Source organism: Macrobrachium rosenbergii, chromosome 2, assembly GCF_040412425.1.
Source record: "Macrobrachium rosenbergii isolate ZJJX-2024 chromosome 2, ASM4041242v1, whole genome shotgun sequence".
Classification (NCBI taxonomy): Eukaryota; Metazoa; Arthropoda; class Malacostraca; order Decapoda; family Palaemonidae; genus Macrobrachium; species Macrobrachium rosenbergii.
In genome coordinates, this window is record NC_089742.1 from 90,114,014 (window position 1) to 90,137,011 (window position 22,998).

Here is a 22,998-nt window from a genome sequence, read left to right on the forward strand (position 1 = left end):
CCACAAGAAAAGAATGCTTAAAAAACCTAAGAGCAGTGGTCAACAGACTCCAGTCAAAAGGTTTTATAATAAATTGGGAAAAATCCAGTCTCATGCCCAGCAGACATTTTCAGTGGTTGGGACTGTTGTCTCTCCCCATCAAAACTCCGAACAGAATAAGGAAAAACCTCAAAAGATTCCTAGGACAGCCCAGAGTTTCCAGACATCAATTGGAATGTATGATGCATCTACTGCAGTTTGCATCAGTAATAGATTCAATACTCAGATTGCAATTGAAAAACGTGAACAAATTTTGGCTGTCGCACGCAAGACAAAAGCTGCGAGACAGATCTCACCAAAAGAATAAAAAAGTTGGGGAGATACTTCAGTCTTGGAAGGAATCTCTGGCAAAACAGGTCACCCTGAATCCTCCATCTGTAAGAGTGACAATACACACAGGTGCCTCATTGACAGGTTGGGGAGGACATCGGGAGGATCGTCAGGTGGCAGGGAGGTGGTCAGCTACTCTGAGGAAGTGTCATACCAATATCCTGGGACTGATGGCTGTCTTTTTGTCTCTCAAAAAACTCAAACCTCCAGAAGAGACACACATTGTTGGTTCTAGACAACATAACTGCAATATCCTGCATCAAGAGTTCGGAATCATGTTCACCTCCTCTCAACATGGTAATGCTAGCCATCCTTTGGATGGCACAAGTAAAGAAGTGGCACCTGTCTGCAATTCACCTCACAGAGTCTCTCAACGTAATAGCAGACTCTCTATTAACCCTTTAATGCCAACTGGACATATTTTACATCGACAAAAGTTGTCTGTCGGGTGCCGAGTGGACGTAAAACACGTTGACTACAAAAAGTTTTTTTAAATATTCGCGGAAAAATACTTATAGGCCTCGTTTGCAAAAAACTTTAAATCACGCGCCTTTAGGGATGCTGGGAGTTCACGGATAACGCTGTTGTTTTGTTTACAAGCGTGACCCAACTGCGCATGCGCGAATTTCTTTCTTCTCCCAAAAGAAAGCATCAGCTAACTCTGCTGAAAATCTCAGAAATTCTTTAGTCACTTTGTTGTAATTTTTGCACAGTTTTCTATTAGCTGTTGTATAAAGTTTTATATATGAAAATGTGCACAATTTCATGTAGAATACAACAAAAAATAACTCATGGTTGTAGCTTTTATCAATTTTGACATATTTTCATATAAATCATAAGTGCCAAAATTTCAACCTTCGGTCAACTTTGACTTGACCAAAATGGTCGAAAAATGCAATTGTAAGCTGAAACTCTTACATTCTAGTAATATTCAATCATTTACCTTCATTTTGCAACAAACGAGAAGTCTCTAGCACAATATTTCGATTTATGGTGAATTTTTGAAAACTTTTTCCTTACGTCCGCGCACACTAACTCTGCTGAAAATCTCAGAAATTCTTAAGTCACTTTGTTGTAATTTTTGCATTGTTTTCTATTAGCCGCTGCATAAAGCTTTATATATGAAAATGTGCACAATTTCATGTAGAATACAACAAAAAATAATTCATGGCTGTATTTTATATCAATTTTGACATATTTTCATATAAATCACGGTAAGTGCCAAAATTTCAACCTTCGGTCAACTTTGACTCGACTGAAATGGTCGAAAAATGAAGTTTTCATAATAAAACTAATATTGTAATACTTACCTGAACACCTGAATTAGCCCTGGTCACTGACCAGCCCGAACTACATCCCCATAGCTTTTACCCACTAAGTGGGTAATAAACTGTCAGCGTTACCAACGCTTACAGGAAAAAGTTGTCAAATGAGTTACCTGACGCACTGTTAGCAACACACTGCTGCAAGTCCCGGCCCGAGTGAGACCGAGATCCCCAATGCGTTATCCACTATTCAAATTGAAGTGGGGAGGGGGTGGGAATCATTCAGGTGTTCAGGTAAGTATTACAATATTAGTTTTATTATGAAAACCTCATATTGCAATACACTCCCTGAACACCTGAATTAGCCCGATTAACAAAATTTAGTGGAGGTGGGATCAATCTAATTCAGCCCGACCTGCCATCAGGGAAAGCAGGTAACTCATTATTCGCCTACTCTGTATAAATGAATGTATCCTCACCTGGTTATCCCACTCGGCAGGTGAGAATGTCTGTAGAGAGAGTACCCCCGACGTCAGTCTCATGTCTAGGTACTGTCTGAGTCGAGCTACCTCATGTGGTATTCAAACCTCCTCATGGATAGAGAGTAGCAAAATAAAACCTACCTACCATGTGGCTAATCACAGCGTCCCATGATTAGTGGAGAACAATGAACCTCCCATGTGGCTAATCAAAGCACTCTCATTTATGGAGGGTCTGAGTCGAGCTACCTCTCATGTGGTATTCAAACCTCCTCAAGGATAGAGTAGCAAAAAAAATAAAACCAACCTACCACGTGGCTAATCACAGCCTCCCACAATTAGTGGAGAACGATGAACCTCCCATGTGGCTAATCAAAGCACTCTCATGTATGGAGGGGTACGATGAACCTCCCATGTGGCTAATCAAATCACTCTCATGTATGGAGGGGTACGATGAACCTCCCATGTGGTTAATCAAAGCACTCTCATGTATGGAGGGGTAGGAAGAACCTCCCATGTGGCTACTGTAGCCTCTCATGTATGGAGGAGAAGTTGAGTGTGCAGGATCTTCGAGTTCTTCGCTGTCCGTTGCCGCCGATGTCTGCGCAGAAGAGGTTGAAGAAACCAAACCTGTCCACTGGATCTGCTTATCTTCACAGTACTAAAGTCAAACTTAATATTCTCACTATGAACCCCGACTAACAGAGAATCCAAAATTCCAAATTTCCTGACTACATTCATTACCTATAGTTTCCCCCACCCTTAACATTACTATGTAATTATAAGATCGAGTTGGTCGTCGCAAAGGGAACAAGCGAGAAATTCTTCTTCGAAGAAAACTGAACGTCTTTTAGGTAGAAGTCGTGAAAAACGACACCGACTTCCAAGTGGCTGCCGCTAAGAACCTCCGCACTAAGAGAGTACCCCCTTAGCTAAATGAACGCACCCACGATAGAAGGGTTAGCGGCTACACACGGACTAAGAGAATAACTTTCATGTAAAAAGGAGAACGATGCACTCCCAAGTGACTATTCAGAGCCTACCCATTAAGGAGGAATGAGGCAGTGTGCCGAGCCGATGACCCTCTGCCCTGCAGGTTGCGGCAAAGGCCGACGAGCGCAGAAGTATCCCAGCGCCGACAAAACAACCTAGGCTAGCCTATGAGAGCACCTCTTTGGACTCTCGTAGGGAAACTATCAAAGACTAGGATACTTAAGATACTCTGAACTTAAGTTCATGTGATTATAATATCACTGTTGCTTAAGATTCAAAAGCCTAAAAAAGGAATTTTCCTATCTGGTTAACCTAATAATCACCACAGTACGTGAATACTACCTTAGCTAAATGAGCGCACCCTAGATAATAGACTTCGCCATTAAACGTGGACTAAGTGAATAACCTTCCGAGTCTTCGCACGAAGAGAATACCACCTCAGCTAACTGAACGCACCCTAGACAGGAGAATTCGCCACTATACGCAGTGGGGCGAATTGAACGTCTCTTAAGTGAAGGAAGAAAACAAAGACGGACTCGCAAGCAACTACCTCCATAACAGAAGACTCTGAACCATTCCTTAGAAAAGAAGATGAAGTGGACATACTCCGAATACTGTGCGGTAAGGCATAAACCTCGCACCACACGAGAATCGTGAAGTGTGCCCGCAACTGTGTTCGTGTAGTGAGCGCTTATGAACCAGGAACCAGGAACCATTTCTCCGAAAGTAACTAATCGCTTCCTTCGACAGCGGACGGGAAGGATTCCGCGGAGAGACAAGAAGTGTACACGGAAGCGGACGGAGTTTATCAACCTTTGATAAATATTTGCATCGGACATAAAGATATCCCTGCTCATGCCGGAACCGAACACTTGCAGATAAAGAACCTTAAACGAACGAAGCAGAGTTTAAGCCTTGGCCACGACTTCCGGAAGAAGAGAAATACTTATCATTTCCCGCCTAGGAAACTGGCCTAGGAAAGTTCCCGAAGCTCGCCCATTGTTTTATCTGCAGCTAAAGCCGAAAGAAAGAAATAAAACACCTAACCAATCATCTTAACATTAGAACTTCCGACAAATCTCATGAGGGAGCCCAAGGGAACGTAACAAGTCAAAGAAGATCTTACTGCTAGAAATTTCAGGGAAAAAGAAAAATGTACTGCAAAGTGCTGAGCGGTAGCCAGCAATAGCCGAAAACCAGCTATTTCAGTTATGGCAGGCCTAAAGATGGAATAACCTTCCTTACGACACAGACTTCCCCATGTCAAGTTGACCTGGTAAAGCTACGGGTTGACTTCTGAAGCTGAAGGAAACACTGTCTAGACATAACTTTAGAGTGTCTGGACTGTCAACTGTTCGCTCTGAAGTCGCCCGCAACAAGGTTCATCATGCAAGAGTTTGGATGATAATGGTGAAAATGCGGTTGTCTAAAAGATCTTCCACATGAGGAGGAATATCGGAACTTCCGTAAGGAGCATTAAGAATTCTGGAACCGAGGGTGTTAGAGCCAGCAAGGAGCTAGAGTCACAGACATCTTGACACTACCACAATTCCTGATTACCTGATGATTGAGACCGAATGGCGGAAAGTATACACCTCTAAGTTCTAATGATCTTGTTCCCCCCGAGTTCTCAGATACAACACGGCAGTTACGATGTCGCAAGCAGACCCACTATTGTGTTGCGCACTAGGACTGAGAAACACCTGAGGGCTTCCTTTACAGCCCTGAGGTTCCTGAAGGTTATGACTCCTCTCGTTCCCGAGCCCTCCAGAGGCCCGAAGCCTGGGTTCCCCCAAGGTTGCTCCCCAACCTTGATATGAGGCATCTGAGTACAGATGAACGTCGGGAACAGGGGAGACTATAGACCTTCCGGATGTCAGATGCGCTTCTTCTGACTATCCCAGACAATCTGACATGCGAGAATCGTTCCAGATTATACCTGTATTCTTGATGTGGAAGTCCCAGTGATTCCTGAGACATACCTGAAGAGAAAGCATGCGGAGACACAAGACACAGGAACCCTCTATTTCACATTTTGTACTTTCAACGATGCATATTTGCCGAAACTGGAGACATGAGTTAGAAGCAACAAGTTCGTTATACTGGCCACATCCCTTGAACCCGGAGCAGACACACTAATCATAGCTTGCTGTGACGCTACTGCTGACGACGGCTACATGAAATAGACCATGGAGGAGATATCCTCCTCCCTAAAAGACTGTTGCAGAGCGCAAAAGGTGCCTACAACAGAACCCTCTCCGAATGTCCGGATAGTGAGGCGGAAGCTTCAAAAGAAGCCCCTCCTCTTCTGCCAAAGAACGTTGTACAGTCAGGCGACATGTTAACCTGGTATGCCAGCCTTACTGACACCGAAGTGAAGAGGTGTCAGGCAGTACTGGACCGGAGGGAGAAATCATCTTGTTTGAGTAACTACCATCCGCTTATACTCATTCTCATGGCTGAAGGAGAACTAATATCCGGTACCGGATCCTCTTCTTCAAATGAACAATCCTTGTTGGACTGGTTCGACTGAGCCGGAGGATTGTCGGACTGGTCCAACTGAGCCGCAACAGGAAAGAGGCAGGCCGATCCCTAGCAAACGCTGAACTCGAAAACCCGGAACTGCTACACCTGGGTGCGTGAGAGGGACAACTGACGTATCAATCGCGAACATACTGGAGGCACCAAAGTCTAGGTTGAGCAAACCCCGCACCACCCAACAGGGATGACGCAACACCTGGGCAGACCACGCCCACTCCTGAGAGAGAAGAGGCCGCAACACCTGAACCACTCAAATCCGGATGTATCAAAACGGCATGAGAGTGGGAATCCGGAACTGAAGACCCAGAACCAACATGGATGCCTAGACGGAGGGACAGAGAAAACCTGCCGGAAAGTTGAGAAAGAAGAAGCCGGAGGAGGGAAGAAGGAAGAAGCCACACTCGGAGTAACCACCAGAGCGCCCAACGCCGACGTTGGACAGATGGAGAAGGTCCCAACCGGACCGAAACTCAAAGGAGTATTGAAGGGGAAGTTACGAGGTACTGAACCGAAGGTAACAGAAGAAGGTAGTTACCAACTATCCTGGAGAATGGAAAGGCTGCGGAAACTATTGGTGCTGATACACTGAACGCTGGCGCAGGCGAATCGCCGACTGTCGTAGCATCCGCAAGAATCGCGGAGGATACATTACAATTAGGAAACTATTGGTGCTGATACACTGAATGCTGGCGCAGGCGAATCGCAGACTGCTGTAGCATCCACAAGAATCGTGGAGGATACATTACAATGAGGAAACTATTGGTGCTGATACACTGAACGCTGGCGCCGGCGAATCGCCGACTGCCGTAACATCCGCAAGAATCGCGGAGGATACATTACAGTTAGGAACCCATAAAGAATGAAATGAGTTGCTGACGCCTCCACAAACAACTGAGAAGCAACTAGACCGGATGCCTGAGAAACCACCGGATTGCAAAAGGTGATAAGACGATGGATCCGTAAAAAGTACCCGTTCCCTTAACCCCGAAGAGAGAGAGGGGGGCCGCTGAGCTCTAAAATACAGGGTTGAAGCAAGAAAGCCTTGTTCTGCTGAGTTAAAAGCCAAGAAAACAGGATGCGCAACAAAGACCCCGAGAGCCCCTCAAAGAACGGACCGAAAAGAATATTGAGAAGGGCAATGGAAGAAGGCTTAGAAGAAAAAGGGGGAAAAACGGGAAATTTCCGTAACGGCCGAAGAGGCCATAGATTTCAAAATAGACTGGTTCTGTTCACCCTGCCCCTGATAATCTTGATAGACATTATCAAATCAGAAAATTCGAAGAAAATAGCCTGGTCTGTTCCCCCCGCCCCTGATAATCTTGATAGACATTATCAAATCAGAAAATTCTTTAAGACATGATCATGAATACTGGAAAAACCCGATCGCCAGAATTACCACCATCGCAAGACGAACGAAATTTTAAACCCCCAAAGGAAAAGGAACCTTCGAAGGAGGAGTATTCAAGGAAAACAAAAATTCAGAACCAGATACATCAGAAACCAAATCTGAACGACCCTCCACGGATCTGGAAACCTTTGTTGCACAGGGCAGGAAGCAGGAAATAAAACCGACGATTGATCTGAATGAGAGACCTAAACCCAAAGAAGACCATGCTCAACTACTTTCCTGAATACTTCCTAATTAGAATTCCTACCCTTCTGAGTGATTCCTAATTCTAAATCCACCTTAGAACTTACGCTTTTAGAGGTAAGGGGGGAAATCTGCTACCAACACTGCCTGCTCCGTGCCGGGGGGGCTGGTAGATCCTACCTTCGAGGTTTGCGGTTCTCCATGACCCCCGGCACCCGTTAGGGCTGGTTCTGGAACAGGCAGGGGGGCTGAAAAAGAACGATTAGTATCTACAACACTATTACTACTATCCTTATCTCTAGTTTCCGTTAATTTAGTCATAAAGCTAGAAGAAATAGACTAGACATACTCAGCTAGTAACTTGTCCTCAAACTTTTTTAATAATTCTTCCATCTGATCTACCGACCAAGACTCGCCGCCTATCTGACTGATACTACACTGTGTCTTCCTACATAAAAACACAAACAGAATGTCGATCGTGTTTGAGGGTACTCATCCTACGCTTGCAGGACGTGTAGGGATGATGAGCATCAGCATCTCCAACAGTAGAAAGCTCTGTCGTTGAAGACGTAAACGAAGTTGAAGTATCGGCGCTAGCAGACGGCGACGTCTTCTTGTTTGACTTATCCAATCGAATCCAAAGTACCGATCCCAAAGTCAAAATCGGGAGAGAAGTTCCAAATCCCATCAATAAAGTATCCATCCAGGAGAAAATGCGTTGAAAACAGTCCAAATCGTGATCTGATGTCCAAAAACTTGAATGGGGGTCGGGCTAAATGACCAAAAGTTCCCCTGATGTGGGACACACCCACACAGCATGGCGAACAAAAAGCAATTGGGGATCTCGGCCTCACTCGGCCGGGACTTGCAGCAGTGTTGCCAATGGTACTTCAGGTAACTCATTTGACAAGTTTTTCCTGTAAGCGTTGGTAACGCTGACAGTTTATTACCCACTTAGTGGGTAAAAGCTATGGGGATGTAGTTCGGGCTGGTCAGTGACCAGGGCTAATTCAGGTGTTCAGGGAGTGTATTGGAATATGCAATTGTAAGCTAGAACTCTTACATTCTAGTAATATTCAATCATTTACTTTTATTTTGCAACAAACGAGAAGTCTCTAGCACAATATTTCGATTTATGGTGAATTTTTGAAAAAACTTTTTCCTTTCGTCCGCGCTAACTCAACTGAAAATCTCAGAAATTCTTCAGTCACTTTGTTGTAATTTTTGCACCGTTTTCTATTAGCCGTTACATAAAGTTTTATATATGGAAATGTGTGCAATTTCATATAGAATACAACAAAATTTATCAATTTTGACATATTTTCATATAAATCACGATAAGTGCCAAAATTGCAACCTTCAGTCAACTTTGACTCGACCGAAATGGTCAAAAATGCAATTGTAAGCTAAAATTCTTACATTCTGCAACAAATGAGAAGTCTCTAGCACAATATTTTGATTTATGGTGAATTTTTGAAAAAAATTTTTTCCTTGCGTCCGCACGCGCTAACTCTGCTGAGTTCACAGATCACGCTGTTATTTTGTTTACAAGCGTGACCCAGCTGCGCATGCGTGAATTTCTTTCTTCTCCCAAAAGAAAGCATCAGCTAACTCTGCTGAAAATCTCAGAAATTCTTTAGTCACTTTGTCGTAATTTTTGCACTGTTTTCTATCAGCCGTTACATATATTTTTATATATGAAAATGTGTGCAATTTCATGTAGAATACAAAAAAAAATAACTCATGGTTGTAGCTTTTATCAGTTTTGAAATATCTTCATATAAATCACGAGAAGTGCCAAAATTTCAACCTTCAGTCAAATTTGACTCGACCGAAATGGTCGAAAAATGTAATTGTAAGCTAAAACTCTTACATTCTAGTAATATTCAATCATTTACCTTCATTTTGCAACAAACGAGAAGTCTCTAGCACACTATTTTGATTTATGGTGAATTTTTGAAAAAACTTTTCCTTACATCCGCCCTAACTCTGCTGAAAATCTCAGAAATTCTTTAGTCACTTGTCGTAATTTTTGCACAGTTTTCTATTAGCCTTTACATAAAGTTTTATATATGAAAATGTGCGCAATTTCATGTAGAATACAACAAAAAATAGCTCATGGTTGTAGCTTTTATCAATTTTGACATATTTTCATATAAATCACGAGAAGTGCCAAAATTTCAACCTTTGGTCAACTTTGACTCGACCGAAATGGTAGAAAAATGCAATTGTAAGCTAAGACTCTTAAATTCTAGTAATATTCATTCATTTACCTTTATTTTGCAACAAACGAGAAGTCTCTAGCACAATATTTCAATTTATGGTGAACTTTTGAAAAAAAACTTTTTCCTTACGTCCGCTCGCTAACCCTGCTGAAAATCTCAGAAATTCTTTTGTCACTTTGTCATAATTTTTGCATTGTTTTCTATTAGCCGTTACATGAAGTTTTATATATGAAAACATGTGCGATTTCATGTAGAATACAACAAAAAATAACTCATGGTTGTAGCTTTCATAAGTTTTGAAATATTTTCATATAAATTATGGTAAGTGCCAAAATTTCAACCTTTGGTCAACTTTGACTCAACTGAAATGGTTGAAAAATGTAATTGTAAGCTAAAACTCTTACATTCTAGTAATATTCAATCATTTATCTTCATTTTGCAACAAACAAGAAGTCTCTAGCACAATATTTCGATTTATGGTGAACTTTTGAAAAAAACATTCCTTACGTCCGCGCTTGCTAACTCTGCTGAATATCTCAGAAATTCTTTAGTCACTTTGATGTAATTATTGCACAGTTTTCTATTAGCCTTTGCATAAAGTTTTATATATGAAAATGTGCGCAATTTCATGTAGAATACAACAAAAAATAACTCATGGTTGTAGCTTTCATCAATTTTGACATATTTTCATATAAATCACGATAGGTGCCAAAATTTCAACCTTCGGTCAACTTTGACTTGACCGAAATGGTAAAAAAATGCAATTGTAAGCTAAAACTGTTACATTCTAGTAATATTCAATCATTTACTTTCATTTTGCAACAAACGAGAAGTCTCTAGCAGATACAAAGTTTGTGTGTGTGTGAGCTGTTGACCTAGCCTAGGTGTTTCACTCACAGTATCCATTTGCATAAGTGAAACAAGCTATTACAGCTATATTTAAGATAAAGGTAATGGTAATGAAACTTATTTTACTTATAGAATCCATTTATACTGTATGGTTTTCTTGTTATATCATCGTAATATGAAGTCAACCCCGACCTATTTGCGGTTCAGGATTTGTGGCTTCACCTATTCATGGATTTTTCTGTGGAACATATCTCCAAATGTATCACAAAAAATTCACTAATTCACCAATTTTTTTGTCGAGCAATATTCGCTAATTACTGTATTTTCATGTTATTTTCGTGACAATATTTTTTATGATAAAAAATTATTTACTAATTTTCAAATATTAATATTAACGTAAACAAAGCAAAATGTCAACAAAGAGAGAGAGAGAGAGAGAGAGAGAGAGAGAGAGAGAGAGAGAGAGAGAGAGAGAGAGAGAGAGCCCTGTTGATAAACCGGTTTTCTCTCCCCTCTTTAATGTGAACTCTCCCCAGCTCCTTAAACTGGTTCTCTCACCTCGTGGTAGGCACTCAGTAATTACTGTATATTGAAATGACATTAAAGTGATATTGAAATGATATTAAAATATTAAAGTGATATTGAAATATTAAAATGATACAATAACCCCTGGTATTCGCAGGGGATAGGTACCATAAACCCCCGCGAATAGCTAAAATTCGCAAATACTTGACACCTCCCTAGAAACGCTTATAACAGGTCAGACACCAAAGACTACCTATGAAAACATTATAACTGCCTATTTATTGGTTCCAACACCAAATGTATACCTTAAACTATCATCCTACAACAAATATACCTTAAACTATCATCTTCAAAATTTTAAGATCATTTCAAACTCATCTTACAACATTCCCCTTAAAAATATATGGCTTACAGCTAAGCGTGAAAGCTAAATTCACGTCCTTCCTACATTCAATCAGATAGTACATTTTCTCTCTCAGAGTATTGAGGCTGTCTCATTTTCTTTTTACAGAACAGGGGAAACAATAGGAATTGACAAGTCAGTATCTACTTAAATACATTGAAAAATATATAAACATTTTATGATATTATGCTGTTTTTTACGTTAATATTAATATCTGAAAATTAGTAAATCATGTTTTTATCATAAAAAATGTATTTAGTCATGAAAATAACATAAAAATACACTACATTCAATCAGAGCCATTTTCTCTCATAGAGTATTGTGGCTGTCCCATTTTCTTTTTACAGAACAGGGGAAATGCTAGAATTTACTTCAGTACAGTACAGTATATTTACTTAAACATAAAATAAAATACATTTTATAATATTACGCTGTGTTTACTTTAATATTAATATCTGAAAATTAGTATATCACATTTTTATCATAAAAAATGTAGTCATGAAAATAACATCAAAATACACTAATTAGTGAATATTTCTCAACGAAACAGTCTGCAAATTGCCGAATTTTTCACAAATGATTTGGGATATGTTCCACTGAAAAATCTGTGAATTGGTGAGACCGCGAATAGTGGGGATTGACTGTATTACTGTAAAGTGTTTTAAGATGATAGTTTGTTTAAGGTATAAATATAAACATAATATCAGTTCACTCTCTCTCTCTCAAGTTATTCTCTCTTTCTCCTTAATAATTCATGAATAATTTCAATTTTTATATTTAATGTAAGGCAACCCCCATATCTCTCTCTCTCGATACTGTATATATCCTTTAATGAAATATGAGTTACTGTATCATTAACATAAAAAATATGAAACAAACTCCAGGAAGGTCACAAAGCCATCATCGAACGAGTGCATGTACCCATACGTACGTTTTACAATTTTTTTTATTGTTTGATGCAGGCTCCATGATGACACGCTACTGGTTGGAGGAGTTGGAAGTAGCCAATCACAGAGCTTGTAGCAAACCCCCTCTCTCTCTCTCTTCATGACACCATGCTATTGGCTGGGAAGTTCTGTCTGTCTGTCTGTCTGTCTGTCTCTCTCTCTCACTTAGATAAGAGAGAGAGAGAGAGGGAGGGAGGAGGGGGGGGAGGGAGATTTTGTATGCATATGCAACAAGTATGTTTTGTATAATTTTATAGATAAACATGGTGTTGCTTTGTCATTTATTTTTTCATATTTTCCATGCTATAACTACAACTTTTTGCATTTCCATAACCAGGAAAATATAGTAAAATATAGTATATTAGGTAAGAGTTTAGCATAATTCTGTGGAATTCCCAGTCTTTTATTGGTAGATAAGTGGGAGAGGGTGTAGCTCTAACTGTCAATCATTTTGACATATGGACATGAAGGTTGCTGGCCAAACAGACAGTCTCTCTCTCTTAATGAAATATGAATTACTGTATCATAAACGAAAATATGAAATACAGTAAACTGAAATTGTATAAGGGCAAATGGCTGTGCCTGAATATAGGGGTAACTTGATTAGTTGTCACACACAGCTGTAAGCCATATATTTTTAAGAGTAATATTGTAAGATGACTGAAATTACATTAAAGTGTTTTAGGATGATAGTTTAAGGTATATACTTGGTGTTTGAACTATTAAAATAGGCAGTTATAAGTATTTTTAGAGTAGGTCATTGGTGTTTGAACTATTAAAATACGCTGTTATGAGAGTTTTAAGAGGGGGGGTGTCAAGTATTCGCGGATTTTAGTTTTTCATGGGTGGTTGTGGGCCCTATCCCCCACGAATACCAGGGAGTAACTATATATGAACAACCAATTATCCCGTCATTTGTAATGTTTACGTTCTCAGAATCAGCTGATTGAGCCTACTAGTGCAAAATTAGGAGAATAATTTTTCAGGTACTAAAAGAAGCAATGTATTTATGGAATTATTTCTATTTTTGAACATAAATGTAAAACAGTTATACTAATGCAGTTGTATCACCACTGCCTGGCAGTATAAAAGTCCACGATAAATCAATACCCCATAGAAGATACACTTCAGAAGGGGATGGGTGGACCCTACCAGGGTCCTTTCAATACAATATTGCTGCCTGGGAAAGGCAAGATTCTCATTTGAAGTATCTCTCTCATTTAAAAAAGAAGACTGTTCCCTAGATCTCCCAGATTCAAAGAAAGACTCTTCATCTCCATCAGAGGAGTTGAAGTAGGAGTTCCTAGAATCCACTGCTTCTGGAGCATTGGCCCAAACATGGATTCTACTCCTACTGAAACCTATGACTCACAGACAGCTTAAAATAAGCTCTTTCATCATTTAAACTTGCTGCCAGGAGAATGTTGCACATTTCATACATGTCTAGCAACCAAACAAATTATCCTCTATTCCTACACGGGCTGGGCCATTACCACAGGCAAAAGCAGAATGAACAATTCACTGTGACACAGGTGATCTGCAGGTCCTGCATAATAAAAGCCCAGTAGTAATAAAAGGAACAAGTGTTTATTGAAACTACCTATTGTTAGCTAACTATATCACTGTACAGACAGTCCCCGGTTATCAGCAGGGTTCCGTTCTGAGGGTGTGATGATAACCAAAAATCGCCAATAATCGATTTTAGGCACCGATTTTCGGTTATCGGCACCTCTGTTAGGTATGCATTGGTGGCCATACCCAATTATTGGCACCGATAAGTGGAAATGGTGATTTTCGGCCCCAAAAATTGCCAATTTTCATCGCTAGACAAGCCCCGTAAAGCCGGATCACTGTTAACCGAGCCCGCCATTAACCAGGGACTGCCTGTATAGGCAGCAAACACTTCAAATTAATATAGGCTGACATGGCAACAAGTACATGTCCATAATATGCTGTTAAGTGACATGATCCATGTGTATTCACTGAATAGTAGTAATGTCTCAAAATATTTATCTCAGTTACTAAAATAGCATTACCTTTAAGAAATTACTCACAAAAGCTTCTGAACTCAATTAAGATAAAAACTAAATGGATACCCATACAATGTATTTCTATTCATTTCATAACTTTTGATTGCCCAGTCTATTCCCAAGCACCAGGTAAAGGTTATATGATACATTAATTGGTACACAATTAAAATCATTCATTTGGAATTACTGTACTAAATTTACATAAAATCAATCACTCTTTAGATTTTAATTGTTTGACAAAGCTCACCTTTATGAAAAAGTACTTTTTATATTCCCTAAGAAAATGGCAAGCATCACAACAATTTTTCTCAACACCTGTGATGTCACTACTGGCAGAGTAATACCCGTTGGAAGTAGATCTGCAGGAATGTATTTCCTTCAACACTAGACTGGGGAACTTTCTATACAACAAAATCCATTTAGTTTGATTACAAAATACTACAAAGGAAATACTGGCCTTTAGTAAACACCAAAGCTTGTAAGTCAAGCATGATTGGGAACTAAGATCATGGCTATGCTTTGTAAACACTAAGTTAACCTAACCAGATTTACCATTTTGGTAACCTCAAATTATCAATGTTAAAAGGTCACTGAATAATGAGTTTCAATAACAAAATTGTCTCATATTATTGCATTAATGCTAATTATCACTTTGTGAGACAGGATAAAACAGCACAGCAATTACAGCGTTGCCTAGCAATCTACTCCTAACTTCTTGCCTTGCAGGAGATGTACTGGCTCCCAATTTTAACAAATATAAGACTACTCATTAAAATTTAAGGAGCTGAAGCTTTTCACTGAAGGTTAGTGAACTCTTGGACGACATACCAGAGTGTAATTAGGAAGATAGCCGACACCTGCACTGTTGTCACATCTGTGCAAGTAGGATGACAAGAAAACCAAGGCAGTCGCAGTGGACATGAGATAAAGCCCCCTTGCCCCGAGTCTTTTACATTTTATCACTATGCAAACTAGAACTATCCTGACCAAGACAAATTAAGAGCATTCTTTGGGAGTACAGTAACTCTTTTGAGGACAAGCAGCGGCTACACTATCAAAAAAATGTATTTTAAACTATGATCTGGTCCAAAGTCCAGGTTTTAATGATTGCAAATTATGTTTACCAATATCAATCAAGATTTTAGGCTGTACATGATTGCAAATTATGTTTACTTTTATCAATCAAGATTTAACCAAGATGTAAGAAATCAACCATTTGTGTCAAACTTCTAATAATATAATCAAGATGAATTTGTTGATTGTGATGGTCGCTAGTTAAGTTTTTATTTTTAAGATTGGAAAAATGGGTATGTCGGGCTGTACTGCTTACCACTTGCCTTTCTATGAAGTAAGCCCCAGAACTAGGCTCAACAGTATGGTATGAGTGAACAAATAAGTCCATTCCAGTCATTTTGAAACTATTTATAATGACTATCCATATGGAACACCATGTGTTCACTGAAAGTGATTACCAAATATCCATGCATAAAACATTACCAGTAATACCTCGACCTAACGGATTTCTTTGCTTACCAGCTACATTATTATCATTAATTCTTGCTAAGCTGCTATTTCAAATGTGATACATTTTTCAGTTAATCTCTTTAACTGAATGTTAAGTGTAAAACATAGGTTAGGAACTATGTGGAATTACTGTTAGCTATAAGATATCTAGAAAATATTCAAGTGCAGGCTATAATTTAGGGTCTTTGTTACTTATCAGAAAGCCATGCAGAAATGTATCTGTTCAGGTGCTACTACTCAGATTTCAATAAGGTTAGTGTCAAATCAATTACAAAGTGTAACATAGTGAATTACTAGCAAGGTTTTACTGAAATTTACAATGCCCTTACCATCTGTTTCTGATCTTCGCTTCCTTAAGGCTATTTCTCTCCCAGCCTTTGCCTTTTCTACTGATTCTTTTGATACACTAATTGGATACTTCCATGCATCTGTAAGGAGGTAACTTAAAATAATAAATCCCAAGCAATACTGCTTATTTAAACAAATGTAAAAACAAACTCACATATACAAATTTCATATATATTACAATAAAATTATACTAGGTTGGTATATATTATGTATGGCATGAAAGTAAAAAAGCAAGTTTGGGAAGTGGTATATGCAGCACATAATCATAAAAAAAGCAGCTTGTAAAAGATACTCACTGAAAAGATGAGATGCTAAAGAAGGATCTATTCGTAATGGATCATCCAGATAGTGTTGATAACGAGTACCATGATATACTAAAGGGGGTGTGTTTTGCCCAAGCAAAACTTCACTCAGCCATACGCCATTAACCACAGGACGCTTCCATTCCCTTGCCTTAGTTACTTTTGCTCCTTCAAGCCTTAAACAAAATTTAGCCTATTAAAGAAATTACCTTATCTGTGCCAGCTATATATCACATAAATATAATTTTCAATGAATATAACTTTTACTTTCATTATTAAAATATGACTACCAAGCCTTCAGGGGGTACTGATGGCTAAATTTCATGAAATTACAAAAACCTGGTTGATAGTTCTGAACAGTTTAATGTCCAAATAAACACATACTACATTATTGGTAAAAAATTCTTTTTGGAGGAGTTTATAGAAAATTTTATTCATCTTTTTTAATACAGTAAGCAAAACAGCTGGATCAGGAGATGAGGAGGAAGAAATCCCCTGCTCGATATGCCATAGTCTTCCTAGTGGACAGCAAGGGAGACAAGAGAGAGGACTTTCAAAAAGGAGACTCTCCTTGGTCAAACATTTGCCACTGAGTCAAGCCTCCCAAGTACAGAAACTGATAGCTTACAGGAAGGACTGTGGATATCTGTCTCAGCACAACTGAACTAATTCCTTAAAACTGAGGGGTCAGACTAAATGCGCCCCTTCCTGAATAGGAGGCAAAGGAGAATGCTGTCAGGAAGAGCAAGGCCAATACGAGTCATCTTCCTCAGGGACAAAAGTAGCCCCACAACCATATGGTCTCACAAGACCAGACGCTAAAGTTCGCATAATCGATCTGGCAGAAACTTGAAAGTCAAAAGCTTTCTCACTAAATGGACTCGCTAACACCTGTGTGGACTCGCCAACACCCCTGCGAACTCGCTAACGCCCTACAGAATCGGTAATGCCCGTGCGGACTCACTAACGCCCATGCAGACTCGCTAACACCCATGCAGGCTCACTAACATCCATGCAGACTCACTGATGCGTGTACAGTCTCGCTGATTCCCATGTAGACTCGCTGATGCCCATGCAGACTCGCTGATGCCTGTGCGGACTTGCTGTCTGCCATGTGGACTCGCTGCCAGCTTCGCAGATACCTTGTGTGAACTCGATAACAGCTTGCATGGCCTTGGCGACACCTCGAGCAGACCGAAGACATAAGTGGAACGGTACGTGGACTCAACGTTTTGCGGAAACTGATGGACTAATGGGCGATGCAAATATCTGGCACACTTAGCCTAAGCTTGAAAAACAGTCCAAAAAAACCACAAAAGCCTGGGGACAGACATAACAGTGGCCTTATCAAAAAAAAAAAAAAAAATTGGACCTTCAATGATCAAAGAGGAGAACTGGCGTGAACGATTACTTCTGATAGCCTAACTACAGACTCAGGGCTGCTAGTGACAGCTGCAGGCGCAATGGCACCACTCACTACAGATTGCAATCAGTCATCTGACTCTGACGAATCACTAGAATAACCTTGGGACAACGGGGTCAAACATAAGCTCTAGACCTACCATAACTGTCCTTATGAGACTGCGATCTAACTCTGTCCATGGAAAACCAAAAGCAAAGGCAGGAGACAGAGGGCACAGTCGTTGAACCCTATAAGATGTTAGTCCTCGTCTGGAAAACCCAGGACTACCAGGCCTGTTGGCAAGGGTGCCATGGTCACAGGCAAGGCTGCATCTACAGAGTGGCCAAAGGAACAAGGGGACACTGCCCATGCCAATGCACTGGAAGCACCAATGCACTGGAAGCATTCAATGCAAAAGACTTAAACTTTACACAAAATTCAATTCTAGATTTAACTGAGTCACTATCTAATTGCATTAAATCTAGCCTACTACCCTGAGCTGACATTTGGGTGTAGAAAGATCTCCTGTATATCCACTAGAGAAGAAACTATACAGTCGACCCCCTGTATTGCGGGGGATGCGTACCACTACCCGCTGTGAATAGCTAAAATCCGCGAATGCTTAAAACCCCTCTAAAAATACTAATAATTGCCTATTTTGATAGTTCAAAACACTGAAAACCCTCTAAAAGTGCTTATACCAGAATATTTTAATAGTTTTATCAGAAAAAGTCCACTTAGTCACAATAATATGATAAACAATAATTTGTGAATATTTCTCTAAGAAAAATACCGCGAATATGGAAATTTTCACGAATAATGTATACATGTTCCACACAGAAATCCACGAATCCAGAACCACAAATAGGTGGGGTCCACTGTAGACTTATCTCTGTCTTCTTGACCAAGTGTTAATTCTAATTACAAACCTAGATTCAAGACTGTTCTGCTTACTCTCTCCAAAGTCTATCCTTCTCTTCTAATTAGGCAATTTATCATCTTCTCTATCTTTTCCAAAGACCAATCCTTGCAATGATCACAAAGGTTACCTGAATCTAGTTGTATTCCGCATAGGAAAATGAAAGATGTATTGGTTAGAATATGCCCAAAAGTTTCATCCTCCAATGGACCTTTCTTGGAGTGTTTATTTAAGAAAGAGAAAAAGTTTACAACGTATGTAGCCAAGAAAGGCCTAAAATCTTAAAACATATGAAATAACATTAACAGACACTAGAAGTCTGAACAAAAAATACATGACAGTAAAACAATACAAGAAAATACGAATAGTAGTTGAACAAATGAAAATTACCAAAATATCAAATGAGGTAATTTGTCCATTGGAACAGCATAACACTAAGTACATATTAACAAATGAATATTATATGACAGTTAATGGATACAATCATCAAATTTGTACCGATGTGGCGGAATTAAAAACACAAAAAAAAACACACAACACTCACCCTGATCCTCGGTTGCTGAGAGATGGAATAAGGCCGCCGTAGCGATCACAACCGCAAACAACCACAAACACAACAAGGAAATACAAAAAAAAAGAAAAAAAAAACACACACACAATAAAACAGCACACCAACAATAAAAACCAACAACTCCCAGAAAAGCATACGAAAACTGTCCAACACGAGAAAAACTGACCGGCACTAGCTCTGACTAAAGACTCTCAACAACAAACAAACCCTCCTTCACATTCTCACAGACAGACAGCGCCGTAAACAAACTTCAACTAACGACCAATTATCCTCTTCCAACAACCGAAACACTCACTAACAACAATTTCACTCTCTCTCTCTCTCTCTCACAAAACGTTGGGAAATGCTAAATAAAAATCCATTCATCCCTCTATAGTTCTCCTCCCTTTTAGCATTTCCCAACCAATACTTTTCACACTACATTCAAATTGCCTTACACAACACCCATGGATGCTCACTAGCAGGTCCTCTAGAACGCGCTTCAGGGCACGCAATCATTCTCTCAGACTCGCTCTCTCTTCCAGCAACATTCAGATTTACATTTTCTCCTCCATTCTCTCTCAGATTCACGCTATCTTCTTCACTATTACCACTCTCAATTTCATCCACAATCTCATCTATACCCTCTAACTCGTTCCCAAATACCTCCCCCAATTCTTCAACTAACCCCTGTAGAGATGTGATGGTATAGTCAGACTCGTCTCTATGGAACTGGAATATTCTGTGGCGAAAGAGTGCTCTAAGGCCGACAGAACACACAGCAGGAACTTTGTAACGAAGGAGAATACCGAAGGTAAACAAAGTTCAGATCATTGACCCTGCCCAGGGTGCAGTAAAAAAAAAAAAAAAAAAAAATAGTAACAGAATCACCTACAACATAAAAATTAACATGACCACTACCCAACACTCAAAAAGTGGTGGGCACTCCACTGTTGTACCCTCCAGCCTTCCCCAGAACTCGACATCACAAACAAGACGAAGAGCTAAACACATAGGAAAGAGTACTTCCTACACTTCCTCACCTGTCACTATGCCAGCCACGGACACTGGTCCTAGGGTACTGCAGTTTTCGTAAACAGTTTCCACTTCCAGCAGATAGTGCATTGCGAACACCGACTTGCTTCTCCAATACGTTGCTTGAAGAATAGAGGATAAGGAAAGATTGTGCTTGAAAGCTACTGATGTAACAACTGCCCTAACCTCATGAGCTTTCACTTTTGTGATTTTCAAATAATTTTCTTCCACTTGGGAGTGAGATTCGATAATAATGTTCCTCAAAAAGAAGGAAACAGCATTCTTAGATAAGGGTCTTGAGGGATTTTTGACTGAGCACCATAAATTAGAAAACTGCCCTCTAATTTTCTCGGTTCGGTGCAGGTGGTACCTGAGGGTTCTCACCGGGCAAAGCACTCTTTCTTCCTCTTCCATGCCTAAAATATCAGAGGCTCTTAATTGTGAAGGAACGAGGCCAAGGTTGTGACGGGTTCTCGCTCTTCGTCAAAAGGCTCCGTTCAAAAAGCTGATCCTTTTGTCAATCGTTTGAATTTCACTTACTCTCTTCGCAGTGGCCAGCACTACTGGGAAAATAGTCTTCTTAGTTAAATCCTCAGAGAGGAAGAGCACATGGGTTCAAAGCAGTCACTTGATAACCACTAAGTACTACATCTAGATTCCAAGTGAAATTCTTCTCCTTTCTAGATCCGGCGGTGTTGAAAGACTTACTTAATTAGGTCTGAAATATCCTGATTAGCAGAAATATGGAGGCCTCTGTGACAGAAAACAGAGCTGAGAATTGCTCTGTAGTCTTTTATGGTGGAAGAAGACCTTCCTAGAGAAGTCCTCAAGAAAAGAAGAACATCCGTTATTTGAAGGATAGATGTCTGAGAAGATGAAACTCCGTTTCTTCTGCACCAGGTCCTAAAAAACTTCCACTTTGCCTGGTAGAGCTTGTTGGAAGAGGCACGTCTACATTTGGCAATGGCCTCCACTGCCGATCATGAAAAACCTTTCGCTCAGACAAGCCTACTGACAGTCGAAAGCCTGTCAGGGCCAGAGTGGACAGGTCTTGATGGAAAATCCTCCAGTACGGTTGTCTGAGAAGACTTGGAATAGCAGGAAGCAGCCTTGGAAAGTCTATGAGGAGATCCAGGTCTGCGAACCATTCCTTCTTTGGCCAACAGGGGGCCACCAGAGTCATCCTTGCATTGCTGTGAGAGCGGAATTTCTTGAGAACTTCCCTTATCATTCCGAAGGGTGGAAAAGCGTAAAGGTCCAGATTCGACCAATCTTGAATCATCGCACCTGTTGCCCACGCGAGAGGGTAAGTAACAGGGGAGCAGAACGGACGTAGACAGTGATTTCAAGATGTTACAAATAAGTCTAGGGTCAGTTGTCCCCATAATCTCCAAAGGTTGAAGCACACCCGACTGTCTAACGTCCATTCCATCGGAAGGACTTGATTCCAGCAGCTTAGTTCGTCCGCCAGGACATTGCATTTGCCTTGGATAAACCTTGTGACTAGTTGGGTTTGGTTCTGGTCTGCCCAGCACAACAGATCTCTTGCTATCTTGCAGAGGGAGAATGAGTGTGTTTTCCCTTGATGTCTTACGTAGGCCAAGGCTGCAGTATTGCCTGCTTGCACTGCGACCGTCTTGTTGCACACTTCTGTTGCAATATAACTGAGACCCAGGTGAATCACTTTTAATTCTCGTAAGTTGATGTGAAGCTGTTTCTCTTTCGGGGACCATATTCCCGAGATTTCTCAGTTCCCAAGGAGTGCTCCCCAAGCCAGATCTGACGCGTCGGAGAAGTCTAGGTCGGGGTTCACTGGGAGAAGAGATTTCCCCTCCGTCAATCTTTCTTCTGGCTTCCACCAACAAAAGTCCTCCTTTATTTCTGTTGTGATAGGAAAGAAGTGAAGATCTTGATGTACCTCCCAATCCCAGCAGGCTCTCAGGTAAAACTGTAGTGGCCTCATGTGCAGTCTCCCCAGTCTTACAAACTGCTCCAATGAGGCTAGTGTGCCTAAAAGACTCATCCACTGAGTTGCTGTGCACGAATGAAGGGCGAGAATAGAGTCCACCTTCCTTAAACATTCCTCCACTTCCTTGGGGGACGGCGAAGACTGAAAACTCTGAGAGTCTATCAGAATCCCCAAATAGAGAATTCTCTGAGTGGGAATTAGTTGAGATTTCTGGAGGTTCAATAAAAGTCCTAAATCTTGAGTCATGCAAATCATCTTCTGTAAATCCTCCATGCATTGATCCTTCATGGGAGACCAAAGTAGCCAGTCATCTAAATAAAGTAGGATCTTTACCCCTACTAGATGTAGCCAACCTGCTAGGGGAGCAAGTAATCTTGTAAAAACTTGTGGGGCAGTCGAGAGGTCGAAACAAAGAGCTCTGAATTGATAAACTTGGGTCCTGAAGACAAACCTTCGGAGCAGGCCGTCAATGCAATGGAAGTGTTGGTCAAGGGAGGCCTCTCCCTGAAGGGAACAGAATAACCCTCGAGTACTTTGACTACCCACTGGTCTGCCCCTCTTGAACTCCATCTCTCTCAAAAGAGAAGGAGCCTCAAACCCACTGGGGCATGGAGGGCTGAGGTCTCACTTGCAGGTTGAAGATTTAGTTGATGATTTCTTGATGGCTTGGGGTGTGAACCTAACTGATCCCCTGGGCCTAGACTGAGATCTCTGTCTGCCACCCCGAAAGGC

General features: G+C 40.5%; 1 protein-coding gene across 1 annotated transcript in view; it reads right to left on the reverse strand.

Annotated features, from left to right (window-relative positions):
* Positions 1-22,998, reverse strand: part of LOC136849124 (PAX-interacting protein 1-like) — a 408,835-nt gene that overhangs the window by 118,516 nt on the left and 267,321 nt on the right. The window contains 2 exon segments of the mRNA XM_067122120.1: positions 16,071-16,169; positions 16,386-16,567. Of these exon segments, the coding sequence (XP_066978221.1) occupies positions 16,071-16,169; positions 16,386-16,567 (281 nt within the window).